Here is a 17,271-nt window from a genome sequence, read left to right as displayed (position 1 = left end):
CACAGATGTCTCTTTTACCCCCGCTCCATCCCATGAACTGGCCAGATTTATCTTTGTAGAATCCCACTTCCACAGGGTTGCTTCTGCTCAGCACCTTCCGGGGCTCGCCTGGAGGAGGAAGTCCAAGCTCTTCCTCTCGGTCTCAGAAGACCCCTCCAGCTCTGCCCCCTCACATTGCCCGGTTCTCCCTGTCCCAGCCCTGGCACCAGGCTCCTCCAGCCCTGCACTTTCCTGGGGACCAGAGGAAAGTGGGGGTGACAAGCAGCCAGAGGCTGACACACTATGGGGTTGGGAGGGGCCGGGGTAAGCTCCAGATCCGCAGTAGGAAACCACGCCTCAGGCTCAAGTCCAGGGGAAGCTCTACCCCTCCCACCTGAAGCCACACTCAGAGCTGACTGAATCCCACCCCTCTGACCCCGCCCTGGCAGCCCCCAGCTTTTCAGGGCGTCAGCTGCCCTACCATCACCCTTTTCCCTCTTGGCCAAGGGGAGCCTGAATGGTCTCCTGTTGGGACAAAGTGCAAGAGCCTTAAATGAAGCCTGTCAATTTCTTTCAGCCATTGACAGGGTGGAATAGCCAGGTTGATCACCCTGAGCAGCTTCCCGGAAAGGGCCATAGGAAGCGGAGATAGGAAGGGTGTGTTGGATTCTCTTCACCTTGGATAAGGTGACCCCATGCATCGGCCCCATTCATCAGGCACCTTCAGGGAGCCAAGTACCTGCTCACCTGTGTTATCTCATTGAATCCACACACCACCGTGGGTTGGCTGCTCTTACCCACCCCCACTTTACAGATGAGAAAATTGGGTCCCAGGGGGGGTTAGGTGACTTGGTCAAGGTCCCCTAGCTAGGAAGGAGCGATTTGGAATTCTGACTTGGGACCTCAAGCATTCTGTCACTAGGTAGAGTATTAATGACAGTAAAGCAGTATGGAGGGAGGCGACTGCTTTTGATGGTCCCCTCTGGGCCCAGCCCGTGTTACAGGGCTTTGCAGATGTATTTTCCCTGTTCAACTTTGCTTTGGCCCACGAAGAGGAGAAAAACGAACTTGACCCTATTTCACAGATGAGTAGACTGAGGCTCCGAGAAGTGAAGTAGGAATAATCGTGTTTGGCATTTGGCAGCATTTTCTTGTGTGTCTTCCCTTTGGATCTTCCCAGCACCTATGGAACAGGACAGGTATTTCGTCTGAACTGCCCTAGTTCCCCACAAGCCTCAGCAGGCCGGAACTGGAATCCTTCTCTCCTGACTCCCATTCACTGTTCTTTCTTACAAGGCTGTGGGTCAGCGTTGGCTGGTGGCAGTAGGGGGTGGGCTGAGCCCACTGGGAAGTTCCAGGGGGAGACAGAGTAGCTACCAGTTTGGACACCTTCTAGACCTGAGGAGGCTTCCCGGGCTAGCGCCGTCCTGTTCGTCTTTGCTTTCTTCCCTGTGTGCGTGTCCTGCCGCTGGTGTTGGGCTCTCAGCCCTGCCCCCCCCCCACACACATTAATGTCCAATATGTCCCAGGCAGCGCCCACGCACCTGATGAGCTCCTGGAACAGCCAGAGGCCTCCTCCCCAAGCTCAGCCCACGCACACCAGCTGGACAGCTCCCCGGGGGCCCCGAGATGCTCACAGCCAGGCCTGTCTGTCCCCATGCTCTCCCTGCTGCCTCCCTGACCTCAGGGGCTGCACCCTTCCCTCCCGACTAGTGCCACGACAAGAGTGATAAGAACAGCCAATGTGTCTGGGGCCCTCAGTCTGTGCCCAACTCTGTGCCCAGAGCTTTACACACCTGGTCTGCATCGCGTCAGGCTCTCTGTCACTGTCATCATTTTACAGATGAGGAAATCGATTTGAATCCGGATCTGACTGGCTATGCACCATTTGTTACTGTGATTCACATTTTCCAGAGTGTTGTATGGGTACCACTGTGAATTTGGGAAGAAATTTTGGGGGCGGTGTGTGAGCAAATGCTTTTACCTTTCAATAATTATGTATTGTTTCAGTGTATGTTGGTGTTAGGGGTTGAAGTCTGGTGTGTCCCCCCAAATTCATAGGCCGGAGTCCTAGTCCCCAGCACCTCAAATGTGGCCTTATTTGGAAATAGGGTTGTTGCCAATGTAACTAGTTAAGATGAGGTCATGCTGCGGTAGGGTGGGCCCCGAGATCCAGTGACTGGTGTCCTTGTAAAAAGAAGAAATTTGGACCTAGGAACGCACATAGGAGGATACTGTGTGAGGATGGAGGGGGAGATGGAACTGATACTCCCACAAACCAAGAAGCACCAAGCATTGCTGGCAAACCATCAGGAACTAGGAGAGAAGCATGGACACGGCCCCACCAACACCTTGATCTCGGACTTCTAGCCTCCAGAACCGAGACAGTACAGCTTTGTTGTTGAAGCCACTCCGTCTGTGGTACAGCAGCCCTAAGCTAATACTTAGCACACACACATGCTTATGACTTTACAGACATTATGCCTTTACAGACATTATTGCTTTGGATGTGACTTAGGATGAATAGTGGCCCCCAAAGTTATCCATATCTGAATCCCCAGAATCTGTGACTGTTACCTTAAATGGTGAAAGGGACTTTGCAGATGTGATTAAGGATCTTAAGAAAGGGAGAAGATGGGACCCTTGGGTGGCTCAGTCAGTTGGGAGTCTGACTGTTGGTTTCAGCTCAGGTCATGATCTCAGGGTCATGGGATTGAGTCCTGTGTCGAGCTCCACGCTCAGTGGGGGATCTGTGTGAGATTCACTCCCTCTGAACTTCACCCCACTCGCTCTCTTACTCTCTCTCTCAAATAAAGAAAATCTTTTAAAAAAAGAAGGGAAGAGTATCCTAGGTCATCCAGATGGGCCCAGTGTAATCACAGGGGTCCTGATAAGAGGGAGGCAGGAGAGCCAGAGAAGGAACAGTGAGAACAGAGCAGAGTTTGGAGTAATGTGCTTTGAAGATGAAGGGAGGGGCCACAAGCCAAAGACTGCAGGTGACCTCTAGATGCTCCAGATGGCAAGGCAACAGATTCTCCCCGGGATCTTGGGAAGGAAACCGTCCTGCTGACACCTTGATTTTAGCCCCTGAAGACCCACTATGGACCTTCTGACCCCTAGAACTCTAAGAAAAGGAGTTCACATTGCTTTAAGCTACTAAGTTGTGGTCATTTCTTACAGCAGGAATAGGAAACTAACATCCAACTAAGCATTCAAGCTTTCCAGAAAGGAATCTAAAGAAAAACAGTAGATGAATCATAACAGTGGTGGTGTGGGTCCTGTGTGGGCAAGGGGCTTTTGTGCTCCGGGGAGACCCTGTCTGTTCTGTCCTGCCTTTAAGGGGGAAATGCATAGCTTTGGGAAGCCCGGTGACTCTCGCCTCCATTACTCCTTTGTTCTGTGTTGTTGAGCAAGTTACCTACCTTCTCTGTGTACCTGTCTCCTCATCTATAAAACACAGGCCTAATCCTGCCTACCTTGTGGATATTGCATAGTAATTGCTCAATATTTGAATTCTTCTTGACTCACACAACAGCCTGGAGAGGCAGGCAGGGGAGGACCAATACAGTGGATTTTTTTTGAGCATGCAGTTCCTGCTAGTTACTTGCCCCTGCATGGTGGGTCATGGTGGGGGCAGGGGGGAGTAGAGGCTGGGGCACTCATGAAATTCTGGGTCTGCTTTGTTTTGAGATTTCAGCTCTGGGAGTATAGGAGTGGTCCCAGGGCAGGATTTGCAGAGTCGGAATTAGAGTCAAGGAACCTTGGCTGGAGAGTGTGTTCCAATGACCTTGTACATAGGAGGCCAAGTCCGCACCTTCCTGAGAGCTTACCTTGGAAATTGACACGTGTGGGCTCCCTGGAGAGACCCATGATGTGGCGCTCCCTGCAGACTGGTGGTCTTTAAATACACGTTTAGAATGTCTTCAGCTGGGAAGAATGAAGGACCCCAGTGGCACCCTCAGCCTCCTGTCCTCGGTTGTGTTCATCTCAGACTCACAACAAAGCCAAGAAGTCGCCAGACCCAGCTGCTGTCAACAGCGGTTTGGTGGGTGTTATTTCCCGAGCTGACCTCTGGAGCATCGCACCTGCCGTCCCCACCCCAGAGTCTCCAACGACCTATGGCACAACCCTCGAGGTCTGGAAATGACACTCTCCATCACATCACGTTTCCAGTGATCCTAGTGGATGCCCAGTGCCCCATGGAGTGGCGTCAGCCTGTATCCTCAGATCCCTGGAATAAGTTCTCCGGGGCCTCCACCGCTCTCTCTGACACACGGCAGCGTTTCCTGGGATTCACAAACAAGTCCATTCACTCCAGTCTGACTGTTTCATCTAGAAATCCTGACACTCCCACTGCCAAGCCTTCATATTTGCCTTCCTCCCTGTCCTTCCTGGAAGGCTTTGCCCTGCTGTGTCCTCCTCCAAGAAGTCTGTCTGCTTGCTCACCCCAGCGGCGCTCACCTGCCCCGAGCTCCCGTTCTGAGCCTTTATACACCTCTCAGGCTGACACTCCTCTAACACCATTGGGTCCATCCCTTGAGCCCGTGTGGCTCTCCCAGCACCCAAACAGATCATGGGCCCTGACTTACACTCTTTCTGAAGTGTACTTACGCGGTGCAGGGCACATCACAGATAAAGGCTAGACTGGGAAGGGATTTGAGGTGGTTCAAGTTTGCGTTATTTTCCCGAAAATGGCCAAGGAAGACGTCTTCGACTTGTTAAGGACTTTTGGAAGCTGGGTTGGGGCCCTCTCGAAGCTGGGGTGTGCTGCAGCACCCCATGTCTTGGCTTCAGCCTGGCATGGGCCCGTCCTCAGCAAACGAATGCATCCGACACGGGCAGCTCCTTGCCCGGGTGGGTGGGTCAGCTCTGCCTCCTGGCTCTCTCCCTGGCTACTGCTCCCTCTACCTGAGCTCATCTTGGGAACGTTCTGAGCAACTGCCAGCCCATCTCATGCCTGTGCGGCCTCTTTCTGCTTACAGAACCCGTCTGCCACAGCATCTTGTCTGGGCCCTCCTATCTGCCCCTAAATTGTGTCGTGTTCCCCAGTGCACAGACAAGGATGAGTACCTTGCAGAGGGTCCCTTGGTCAGCTGATCCAGTTCAGAGCCCAGGCTCCAGACTCAAGGGCCCTGCTTCATGCGCTTTGTGTGGCTGCTCCTGGGCAGACAAAGAGAGAATTTCAATGATTCATCTCTAGTTCATGTCCACGCTCTGCCAGTTGTCCATATCGTAAATCTTTTATCTCTCTATTTTTATTATGGTAAAATATACATAACGTAAAACTTATCATTTTTAAAAATTGTGGTAAAATATACACCCCATAAAATTTACCATTTGAACCCTTCGAAGTGTATAGTTGATTGGCACTAACAACATCCGCACTGGCATGCATCCCTGGCCACCCTCCTTCTTCAGAGCTCTTACATCCCTTTTTTCCTTTAAATCCTAGTGTCTTATACCTTCTGGGGGCTATTTTTTTTAAGATTTTATTTACTTATTTATTTATATGTTTACTTATTTATTTAGAGCGTGTGAGCTGGGAGAGTGGCAGAGGTAGAGGGACAGAGAGAATCTTGACCAGACTCTGCCGCGGAGCCCGATGCCGGGCTCAATCTCATGACCCTGAGATTGTGACTTGAGTCAAAACCAAGAGTCAGATGCTTAACCGACTGAGCCACCCAGGCACCCCATTAATTTCTTTTTAATAAGAGTGTTAGAAATTTCCGAAGTCCAGAGGTATGGATCTCCGGAAGGTTCTCTTGGATTCTGTATATAGTGTCATGGGTTGTGAAGACTGATGGTTTTATTTTTCCCCTCTGAGTCTCTCATTTCTTTTTCTTGTGTTAATGCCTTGGCAGGGACCGTGGCAAGGATCATTGGTACAGTCATGGATAGACGTAGTCATAGTGGGCAACATCCTTGTTTTGTCCCAGAGTCCATTCCCTGGGGATTATTATGGGTAGATAAACATTTTCAGATTAAGAAAGTGTACTCCTATTTTTCGTTTGTTAAATTTAAAAAAATCATAAATGGATGTTGAGTTTTAGCAAATACTTCATCTCCCTATATGAGAATGATCATTTAGTTTTTTTTCTTTATTTGATTAATGTGGTAAATTACGTGACCAAGTCTTCTGCTTACGTGTTGTTTTTACACCTTGATGAATTTTAATAATAATGTAACCCCAATTGGCGGAATTTCTGCATTCTTTCTTTCTGTCTCTGAATTTGTTCATTCAGACCATGGTAGTTGAGAGGCCAGGGTTTAAAGCCAGAATAACTGGGTTTGAATCCCAGTTCCACACCTTGATAGTTTGGGCAAATTATTTAATCTCTCTCTGTGTTGGTTTCTTTCTCTAGAAAATAGTAATACCTACTTCAAAGAGTTGATATGGGAATTAATGAGATAGGCCATGTGAAAAGTCTTAGCACAGTGCCTAACAGTGTTCTCAATGAATGTTATTTTTACTATCAAGCATTTATTGATCACCTTCTGTATACCAGGACCTATGCTGGGTGCTGGAAACTCACAGTTAGGGTAATCACAGGACCCCATTACCAGCACAGCCCTGGGAACCTGTTTTACACCTTTTATCTTGACATAATCATTACTAGCACTCCTTTTTGCTCTCAAAATTCCCCAATGTGGATGATAAATTATTTGGTCACCAACTGATAAGTGAAGAGATGTATGTAATGTGGTTGTGTAGGATCTGCTGAATCACTCACAACTGAGCTTTCCAAACATGGAGCAGAATCTTGATGGTAGTCACAGTAGGCCTTTGGGGCCCTACAGATGTCACAAGCCTTTCCCCAGTCTTCTGGTTTGTGTTTTTGCCAACAAGAAATCTGCTGCTATCATTATCTTTGTTTCTCTGAATGTAAAGTATATTTTTTTCTCTGGCTGTTTTTAAGATTTCCTCTTTATTACTGATTTTGAGTCCTCTGCTTATGATGTGAATCGGTGTAGTTTCTTTATGTTACTTGCACTTGAAGTTGATTGAGTTTCTTGGGTTTATGAGTCCAAAAAAGAAATAACAAAAGAAATTTTTAAATTTAGGAATGAATTTACTGAAAGATGTGCAAGACCTCTGCATTGAAAATTATACTACATTGCTGAAGGAACTGAAAGACCCAAGTAAATGGAAAGATTTACCATATTCATGGATAGAAGTCTCCATATTGTTAAGTAGCTCTTCTTCCCCCTGAGTTGATCTATAGAGTTTGTGCAATTCCGATTTTAAAAATTCCAGAAGAGATTTATTTATTTTGTAGAAATAAATCAGTTTATTCTAAAACATGTTTGAAAATCTAAAAGAATCTAGAATGACCAAAACAGTTTTGGAAAAGAAGTTCAATTTTTTTTTTAAGATTTTATTTATTTATTTGACAGAGAGAGAGAGATCACAAGTAGGCAGAGGCAGGCAGAGAAAGAGGAGGAAGCAGACTCTCTGCTGAGCAGAGAGCCCAATGAGGGGCTCGATCCCAGGACCCTGAGACTATAACCTGAGCTGAAGGCAGAGGCCCACCCCACTGAGCCACCCAGGTGCCTCAAGAAGTTTGACTGTAAGACTTAACAAAAAAACTGTAGTAATCAAGAAAGGATGGTGTTGGTGTCAGGATATAGAAATCTGCCACCGGAACAGCATTGGGAATCCAGAAGTAGTAGACCCACACATGTATAGTTAATTGACTTTTGACAAAGGGGTCAGTGTAATTCAGTGGGAAAAGGATAGTCTTTTGAACAAGTTTTTCTGGAATGACAGGCTCTCTGTACTCTAAGAATTTTAATGTATGAAGTTTGATTATTAGATTTAATTTGAACAGAGAGTTCTGCTGAACCTCCCCACAAAATGATTTGCTAATAATTGTTTTAGAGGTGCTGTCCGGTTCAAAATCTGCTGTTTTTATATCTTCATGTGAAAGTTAGTTTTGTGCCCAGTTTTGAGAATCGCTAGACACCAAGACTGTGATGACATCTGCCCCAGGTGAGTAGTTGGCACTGGCCTGGTGCTTTGGCATGGGGGCTGAGAAAGGACCCATGAAAGGAGATTACTTTTATTTTTTTTTAATATCTATATCCTGATATAGTTTATTTAATTAGTCAGGAAAAAAAAGAGCTACATTTTATGGCTACATCATCCAGTTGTGTTGATGAGCATAATTTGTTACTCTAGGAGATTACTTTTAGAATAGCTGTGCTATGGCCTCTCTGGACTCTCTTCCCAGTGAAACAACCAAAAATGGTGAAAATAATTAAAAAAAAAATTTAAGTCTCTGGAAATTGTCCCAAATGGACAATTGAAATGGCAAATGGAGGGGCACCTGGGTGGCTCAGTGGGTTAAAGCCTCTGTCTTCTGCTCAGGTCATGATCCCAGGATCCTGGGATCGAGCCCTGCATTCCCCCACCTCTCTCTGCCTGCCTCTCTACATACTTGGATCTCTGACAAATAAATAAATAAAATCTTTAAAAAAAGAAAAGATATGGCAAATGGTGAAGTTCTCTTCTGCTGTGTGTAGCCCGCAACCCAGGGCTCCCTTATCCCCAACTCCCAGTCTAGGGCTATTGTAATAATCATAATAATTATTGGATTTATAACATATTTAAATATAATGTGTATAACAATAATAATACAAAAAAGAGAAAGAGAATATAGTTACATAGGATTAACGTTTCTCCATCTCAAAAGTGTGATAAATGGAATTAAGTTAGTGTAAACCTAAAGTAGGTTCTGATAAGGTAAGATATATACTGTATGCCCTAGGGAACCATGAAGAACTAACTAAAAAATATACTGAAAAAAATCATTAAAGGAATTAAAATGTTACTCTAGATAACAGAAGAGCTGTAATGGCCATACTGATATCAGACAGAATGGACTATAAGACCAAAATGCTACTAAATAAATGAGAGGCATCCCATGTCCATGGACTAAAGGACTTAATGTTGCTAAGACAGCAGCACTTCACAAATCCATCTACAGATTCTGCCCGTGCATTCCTACCACATCCCAACTGGCCTCTTTGCAGAAATTGAGAAGCTGATCCCAAAACTCATATGAAAATTCAAGGGACTGAAAATAGCCAAAATACTTCTGAAAAAGAAAAACAAAGCTGGAGGACTCACATTTCCTGATTTCAAAACTTAATACATCGAGAATAACAAGACAAGCCACAGACTGGGGAAAGATATTTGCAAAAATTTGATAAGTGACTGTTATGCAAAATATACAAAGAATTCTTAAGACTCAACAAACAACAAGAATGTACAACCTGGTTACTGAATAGGCAGAGATCTGAGCAGGCGCCACACCAAGGAAGATAGATGACAAATAAGCATATGAAAAGGTGCTCACCATTGTATGTCATTAGGGAATTGCAAATTAAAATCACAATGAGATGATACTACTACATACGTATTAGAATGGTGAAAATCCAAAATACTGAGAACACCCAAATGCTTGTGAGGGTACACAACAACAGAAATTCTCATTCATTGCTAGTGGAAATGCAAAATGGTACAGTCACTTTGAAGACAGTCCGTGGTTTTTTATAAAACCAAATATACTCTTTCTACAGAATTCAGCAGTCACCCTCCTTGGTGTTTACCCAAATAAGCTGAACGCTTGTGTCCCACACAGGGTGGCTGGTGCCTCAGTTTGTTGAGCGTATGACTCTTGGTTTTGGCTAAGGTCATGATCTCATGGGTCCTGGGATTGAGCCCTGTGTTGGGCTCCTCCCACAGCGGGGAGTCTACTTGAAGATTCTCTCCCTCTGTCTCTCTCCTACTCTCTCTCTTTCAAATAAATAAATAAATCTTAAAAAAAGAAAGAAAGAAAGAGAACTTATGTCCACACAAAAACCAGCACAGGGATGTTTGTGGCAACATTATTCATAATCACAAAAAATTGGAAACCACCAAGATGTCCTTCAGTAGGTGAATAGATAAATAAACTGTGTAATCCAGGCGTCGGAATATTACTCAGTACTAAGAACCAAAACAAACTGTCAAGCCATGAAAAGACTTGGAGGGAGCTTACATGTGTGTGAAGGAAGCCAATTTTGTGATCCCAATTGTACGACATTCTGGAAAAAGGGAAACCATGGAGACAGTAAAAGGAGGAGTGGTTTCCAGGGTCTGGGGAGAAGGGGATGGACAGGCAGAGCACAGAGGATTTCTGGGCAGTGAAACTAATCTGTATGATAGATAATAATGACACACGCCATTATAATTTGTCCAAGCCCATAGAATGGACAACAAGAGTGAACCCTGATGGACCCTTTGGACTCTGGGGGACAGTAATGTATCCATGTAGTTTTGTCAGTTATCACAATACACCACTCTGGCCTGGGACTGTGATAGGAGGAGACCAGGAGTGTGTGTGGTCAAGGGGAGTATGAGAGCTCTCTGAACTTTATGTTCAATTTTGCTGTAAACCTAAAACTGTTCTAAAGAATGAAGTCTGTTAAAGAGGAAACCACTTATTACAAAGCTACGGAAATCAAGACGGTGTGGTACAGCTGGAAGGAGAGACATACAGAATTGAGAGCCCAGGAATAAAGCTATATGTTTATTGTGAACTGATTTTCTATAAGGGGCACCAGAACTGTTCAAAGGGGAAGTGTGCTTGCTCCTGAGCAATGAGATGAACTTGGACCAAAAAATCACAAAAGACTGTGTGAAGTACTGTAATGGGGATTACACACTAGGAGGGCTGGTGAGCTCCGTCTGGGATGGTCAGAGAAGGGTTCCCAGGGCAGATGCCACTTGGTAGGACCATTGGTGGAGGAAGGGAAGGGGGAAGTCCTTTTCAGGCCACAAAGAATGGGAACTTTAAGAAAAGCCACCTGTATTGTTATTTATTGCCCCTTTCTGCCTCTGTGGTCCTTGCTGTGACCCCAAGTCATTCCAGAACTTGCTTCTCTATCTCTAGCGCCACAGCCAAACTTCTCCGTCGGTAGAATGGACAAACCAGTTCTGAGGTTTCCCTAGATCATCTCCAGACCCACTGGATGGTCTTGCATCTTTTTGAGGGGGACGGCTGAGTTAGGGAACCCGCCTCTTGTAGAAATGTTCCCTTCATTCCTGAGCTGGAAATGGTGACGAAGATTAAGGCTTGAGGGCTGGGGCCCCAAAACAAGAGTGGCTGGGAACTCCACCCTCTCAGAAGGGTGAGGAGTCGGCCTCTTGGGTTCCACATGTGCCCCAGCTGGGCTCGGGCCTGCCCTTCTCTCTCCTCTGTGTTTATTGCTGCTCAGCCCTGCCCAAGAAGAGCTGCCGAGTCAGCTTTCTCTGGCTGGGCTGGCTCTTGGCGCTGAGTTGCTGTGTATCCCTCACACTATCCACTTCTTGGATAAATAGCCCATGTCCTCCACGCACGCCGGAGTTCTGATGTGGCCGCGAAGGGCTCCATTAGCCAGATGCCTCTCTCTCTAAGAAGGACCCTGGCAGTGGGCCCTGCTTTTCTTCCAGCTGAGTCAGGCCCTGGTTGGAGTGACAGGGGAATCCACTTCCTGCCTGAAAAGGTGGCCGCAGCAGAACTCCCTGCTGGGCAGGGCCTTCCTGCCTCCCTGCCCACGCGCCCCGGGCCTGGGAGGCCTCTGCATGACAGCCCCCTCCACCTTGTGTCTGAGGTTTTATCGCTCAAACCCAGCCCTGCAGACTCAGCACCACCCAGGCTACAGAACCCCTTTGCCGCGCTTCCCCGGGTCAGGTAGCATTTGGACTGGGGATCGCCCATGGCCCCAGATGTTTATCCCAGCGCCCCACACTCTGCCATACGGTGTCTGCACCAAGGCACGGAACCACACAGCTTTGCGAGCCCCGCATAACTGAGTCAACTCAGTTGGGCCGCCTTGGCTTGGTTTCCTCTGGAGTCTGAGCCAAGGGATTTGCTTTCTTTGAAAGGTGACCTACGGGCAGAGAAAATGTCACCAGAGACAGGTTAGTGGTGCTTCCTTCTCCCACGGCCAGTGGGCCTGGGGGTGATAGGGAGGGCAGATGCTGAGGCTCCATGGACTCGGCCCTGCTGGTGGGAGTAGGTGACAGGTGTGGCTGCTCTCAGCCTCTGAGGCCTGGGGGTTCAGGGGAGGAGCAGTGCAGGCCAACTGGGTACTCATGGCTCTGGAGAGGACCCACTGACCCAGCACTCTCAGCATATGGGCTTGTCTTGGCCTCAGGAGGGCCCAGACGAAGTCTGAGTGGGGGAAGAAGAAAATCTGTTACGGAAGGAGGAGGTGGGTGAGAAGCCAGCTGTAAGGCATCCTCCAGCAGGCCTTTTGAGGGAAAATTCACATCTGTGGGGCTATCAGATGACCCCTGCCTTCCAGGGGACACATGAACCCATTGAGGCAATTCAGACCGCTCTTTGGCAGGGGAGGCCCAGCTTATGTGACCGTCCCTGCCAGGACAGAGCTGCTCTTGTCTCCTACAGGAAGCTTTCCCTGACCTCCTCCTTCAGCAACTTCAGGATCCTGTTCATAATGTCCTCACCACTCCTGGTCATTCCAGAACTTGCTTGTCTATCTCTAGCGCCACAGCCAAACTTCACGAACTTCCACATGAGGCCCAGGAAACTGCATTTGTAACTAACAACACCCCTTACTCCCAGAGACGATTCTGGCATATGCAGACTTCGGACTACACTTGGCCAATCGTCTTGCCCTAGAATAGCCTCTCCAACAAAAATACAATGTGAACCACATATGTAATTGTAAATTTTCTAGCAGCCACTTAAAAACGTCAAAGAAAACAGGTGAAATCATTTTTAAAAGTATTTTTATTTAACCTGACAGATCCAAAACATTATCATTTCAACATACAGCCAATATGAAATTTGTTAATGAGATGTTTCACACTTTTCTCGTACTGAGTCTTTGAGACCTGGTGCGTACTTTTCACTGATGACACATCTCAGCTTGGATAGACCACATTTCTTTTTTTTTTTTTTTTTTTAATTTTTTTTTAAAGATTTTGTTTATTTATTTGACACACAGAGATTACAAGTAGGCAGACAGGCAGGCAGAGAGAGAGGAGGAAGCAGGCTCTCCGTGGAGCAGAGAGCCCGATGCGGGGCTCGATCCCAGGACCCTGAGATCATGACCTGAGCTGAAGGCAGAGGCTTTAACCTACTGAACCATCCATCGCTCCTGGATAGACCACATTTCAAGTGCTTGACAGCCGCCTGTGACTAATGGCTGTCACATAGACAGAAAGGCTCTAGAGCTGTGGGGTGGGTATGGTCCGTGGGCCAGCAGTTCCAGCATTGCCTGGGAGTTTGATGGAAATGCATGTTCTTGGGCCCTGGCCTGGATCTACTGAATCAGAGCCTACATTTTCACCTGCTGGCCGGTGCCCCATTTGTGTGTGAAGCCCCATTGTACAGCTAGATTGTGAGCTCTTTGGTGTAAAGAGTAAGATTTAACTTATTTCTTGCATCTGCTGGAGGGCCTGGCGTCTGGAAGGCACACAGCCAGTGTCTTTAGAGGAAAGGAATCAATGTGTGAATCCTGCCTGCCCCCAGCCCCTCGTTTCCAGTGCACTGTTCATGAAAATGTCAGGACCCTGGGTCGGAAGAGCAGTGTAGGAGGCAGAACCCAACTCCTTCGAACCCCAGCTCAGTTAAATCCCGCAGCTTTTTGGGCCCTGCTGGGCCCCCTCTTTCAGGACAAAAATGGTTGTTTTGTTTTGTTTTTAAGATTTTTAAAAACTTATTTGAGCTGGGGAGAGACAGAGAGAGTGCACGTGCCCACAAGTAGGGGAGGGGCAGAGGGAGAGGGAGAAACAGACTCCCTGCTAAGCAAGGAGGAGCCCAAGGCGGGGCTCGATCCCAGGACTCCCAGGTCGTGACCTCATCCAAAGTCAGGTGCTGAACCAATTGAGCAATGCAGGTGCCCCAGGACGAGGGCAGTTTGGTGAGGGCAGACCATCCACAGCGGGGCACTTCGGTGGGCCTGGCTTTCTTCTCAGACATCTCCGTACTCTTCCTCAGAAATTCTATAGAGCCATTGCTCTAAACCTAGCCTGTACATGTTGAGTTAGCCATTGATTTATCCTCAGTCTTCTTCCAGAGAGGATTTAAGGTGCCTCTAAATATGTGTACATTCCAACAGAATGAAACAGAAATGGAAATAGTATTAAGGAAGTGTGCCTAGATGCATGGACAGGGATGGCCGCTCTAGCCCTGTTGTATAGAGTAGAGGAAAGTCCAGAAGAATCTAAATATCCAACAGTAGGACGGTTAAATAAATTGCAGCCCATCCAAACACATCCCATGTCCAACTGAGGGTGCTAATATGGAAGGATTCATTGACATGGAAAATTGTTCATAACATAGTATATGAGTGTTGAGGAGCTCATTTTGTTTACATGCATGGAAGAATGTCTGGAAAGGATGTATTATACCCCCCAAAACATGAATATCACTTTTTCTAGGGGAGGAATTAGGAGTGATTCTTACTCCTTTTGTTCAACCATGGCTTCTGCAGTTTCTGGTTTTCCCCCTCTGTGAACATGAGCTCTTACGTAATACAGAAATATAATGTATAAAACAGAATATGGGTGAGAAAAATGGGGAAAGGTGAAAATGCGGGTTCTATTCTGCGTTGAATTTGTTCGAAAATGTATTATTTAAAAAAATATATCCTAAGCGCAAGTTCGTAGGGTTCTGGCCCAGTGGGTATATTTACACAAAGCAAGCAGTTATTAAATGTTTGAGAGATGGGCTGACAACATTAGGATTTGAAAACTCATGAGCCAGCTTTTGTTAAATTTCAGCCTGTACTCGGGAAGTGAAAGTGAGTAATGGTGCAGTCTCTGCCTTGTTTTGAATCGAATCCGACAATGACCCGCCCTTCACGCGTGGGCTGCAAATAGCCTGTGCGTGTTGGATAATGATCGTGCAAGAGAGGATCTTAAAATCATGTGCTAGGGCCGGGCGGGTGGGGTGCGGGGATGGGAATACGCGCAGGTGCACACACACCCGGGAAATCTAGAACTGGTACTTTGGTCCCAGCCTCCATGCGTAGGCGCCTCCGTGGTCTCCCTGCTTCCCCCCATGGCCCGTTCATGAACCTGAAGCTAAGCCATCCTCTCCGAGATCTGGCCCACGTCTCGGATCTCACTGCCTGGCACCTCAGCCCTGGCGCACTCTGCTCCACAGCAGCCATGCTGGTCTTTTCAGGCTCTTTTTGCATTTCCCGTTTACCATGCTGGAGCATTTTCTGCCTTCCTTGAGGCTTGTTTCCCCACCTCCTGGGGTCTCTGCTGAATTGCCATCTGATTCCCGAGTCCATTCTCGGCACACTATACTTTCTGCTCCAATGCCTTCCCCGACTTCATTTTTCTTCATAGGTTTTATCAGTACATATTTATTTGTTTACTGTTTGTCCGCCTCCACTAGAATGTAAACTCCCCCAAAGCAGAGACTTTGTTGCTTTTCTTTCTTTCTTTTTTAAAAGATTTTATGTATTTAGGAGAGAGAAAGAGTGAGAGCATGAGCAGGGGGAGGGGCAGAGGGAGAGGGAGAAGCAGACCCCCGCTGAGCAGGGAGCCCCATGGGGGGCTCAATCCCAAGACCCCCCGGGATCATGACCTGAGCTGAAGGCAGACACTTAACTAACTGAACCACCCAGGTGCCCCTGCTGCTTTTCTTTACTTCCATTTTCTTGGTGTTTGGTGCTCCAAGTAGGTGCTCAATAAATATTTGAAGGAAGGAATGGACTTCAGATATCATGTGACTGATCTTCCTCATTTGAGCAAGGAGGTGCCTGGAGCCCTACAGAGAAAGCTTCCACGCCTTGGCCAGGGTCACACAGCTGGGGCCGCTGGGCTAGATCCTGCCGTGTCCCTTCTGCTCCTGCATCTGCCTGTGCCTTGGAAGGGAGATTAACCACACACACAGAGGGGCCGTGGCCTCGTCCATCCTGTCTCCTGTGTGTTTTTCCAGCTTATACAGAATTTCAGCCCAGAATAGCAGAAGAAAAAAAAGAGTTGTTCCTCCAGAACCCTGGAAACTCTTCCGGTGGGTCTGTCCCTGGAAAAACAGCCGCAATCTCAGGGTGGGAAGGTAGGAAATGGAGGAGGGGTCTTACAGCAGTGGGGGCAGTGGGCTGGGTTTGGTTTTACCATTAAAATAACATCTGGGTCTGTTTCTGCAGAGTGGTTCTGGAAGGTGGGTGGTCTGTCTGAAGTATCAGGTGGGGCCTTCCCCTGTCCTGGCCCAGAGGGTGTGAGACGGCCTGTGGCTAAAGGGCTCACCCAGCAGATGATGTGTGAGGCAAGGTGAGCCCGAAGAAGGCTCCGGAAACCCCACCTGCAGCCTGCCCTGAAAGCCTGCCGCTCTCCCGCAGCCTCATGAGGGGGCATCTTCAGCCACCACCACCCCCTCCCCCGCCGTGCCTCCACGCCTCCTTGAGATCGTTCAGACGCGCCTTTGATGCGTGGAGAGTTCTGGCCTCCTCTCTCTCATGCCCCATGTGGTTTATTAATCGTCTGTGAAATGAGGGGTTGAAGTGTCTCTCATCCATACGAGGGCAGTGGGGCCCTGAAGCCGCGGAGTGGAGTGGGGAAGGGACTCCGAGGGCTGCTCCAGTCTTCTGAATCCTGTCCTTCTGTCTGTCTGGCTTCTCAGATGCAGCTTTTGGATAAGTTTCCCATCGAAGGTGGCCAGAAGGACCCCAAGCAGAGAATCATCCCCTTCCTTCCAGGTAAGCTTTGGGGGGGGGCCCCCACTGTTGGGATGGGAGGCAACCTGGGGAGCAGCATTTCTTAGGCCAAGAAAAGGCTGGCTGCTATGCTAGAAGTTCTGGGTAGGGTGGACCTATGAGTCTACCTCCTGACAACTCCCCAGAGGAGGGGAAGCCCCTGGCTGTGAAGGCCACTGCCCCGCAGGGACCTCTCCCATCATCCCGGGGCCATCTCTACTGGCCACGGAACTTCTAAGGAATTTCTTAGGTGTTGGGACTGTAGTTTCCTCTTTATGGAAAGCGCAGGAAGATCAAGTTCTTCTGTGAAAGGATGAAGACCTCCAGGCTGAGCTCTTCCCACTAATCCCACTGTCATCACAGACACCCTTAAACTGAACACACTCCCCGTGTCCAATTTTGGATCCTCCTGACGCATTACCCAGCCGAGGTTCCAAGAGCTTATGTGACACGGCCTGTGGATTGGCAGAGTTAGGATTTGAACCCAGATGTGTCTGGCCATAAGGGCCATTAACCACTACACCATTTAGGAACATGTTTACAGCAATGGGTCACGTGTAATTTAGAGAAAAACCTGCTCAGATG

The 17,271-nt window shown here is 47.8% G+C and overlaps 1 protein-coding gene across 3 annotated transcripts in view; it reads left to right on the top strand.

Moving 5' to 3' along the window:
- The window catches only part of SH3PXD2A (SH3 and PX domains 2A), a 235,251-nt gene that overhangs the window by 71,190 nt on the left and 146,790 nt on the right, over positions 1–17,271 (top strand). For 2 of the 3 annotated variants that reach the window (XM_044240436.1, XM_044240435.1), the window contains exon 3: positions 16,614–16,689. In XM_044240436.1, the coding sequence (XP_044096371.1) occupies positions 16,614–16,689 (76 nt within the window). Of the gene's footprint in view, positions 1–16,033; positions 16,050–16,613; positions 16,690–17,271 lie in introns of those variants that run through there. The other variant, XM_044240438.1, reaches the window with a different exon arrangement.

This window comes from Neovison vison, chromosome 2 (genome assembly GCF_020171115.1).
Source record: "Neovison vison isolate M4711 chromosome 2, ASM_NN_V1, whole genome shotgun sequence".
In the NCBI taxonomy this organism is placed as follows: Eukaryota; Metazoa; Chordata; class Mammalia; order Carnivora; family Mustelidae; genus Neogale; species Neogale vison.
The sequence above is the reverse complement of the archived record's forward strand: the minus strand, read 5'-3'. Positions and strand labels throughout refer to the sequence as shown.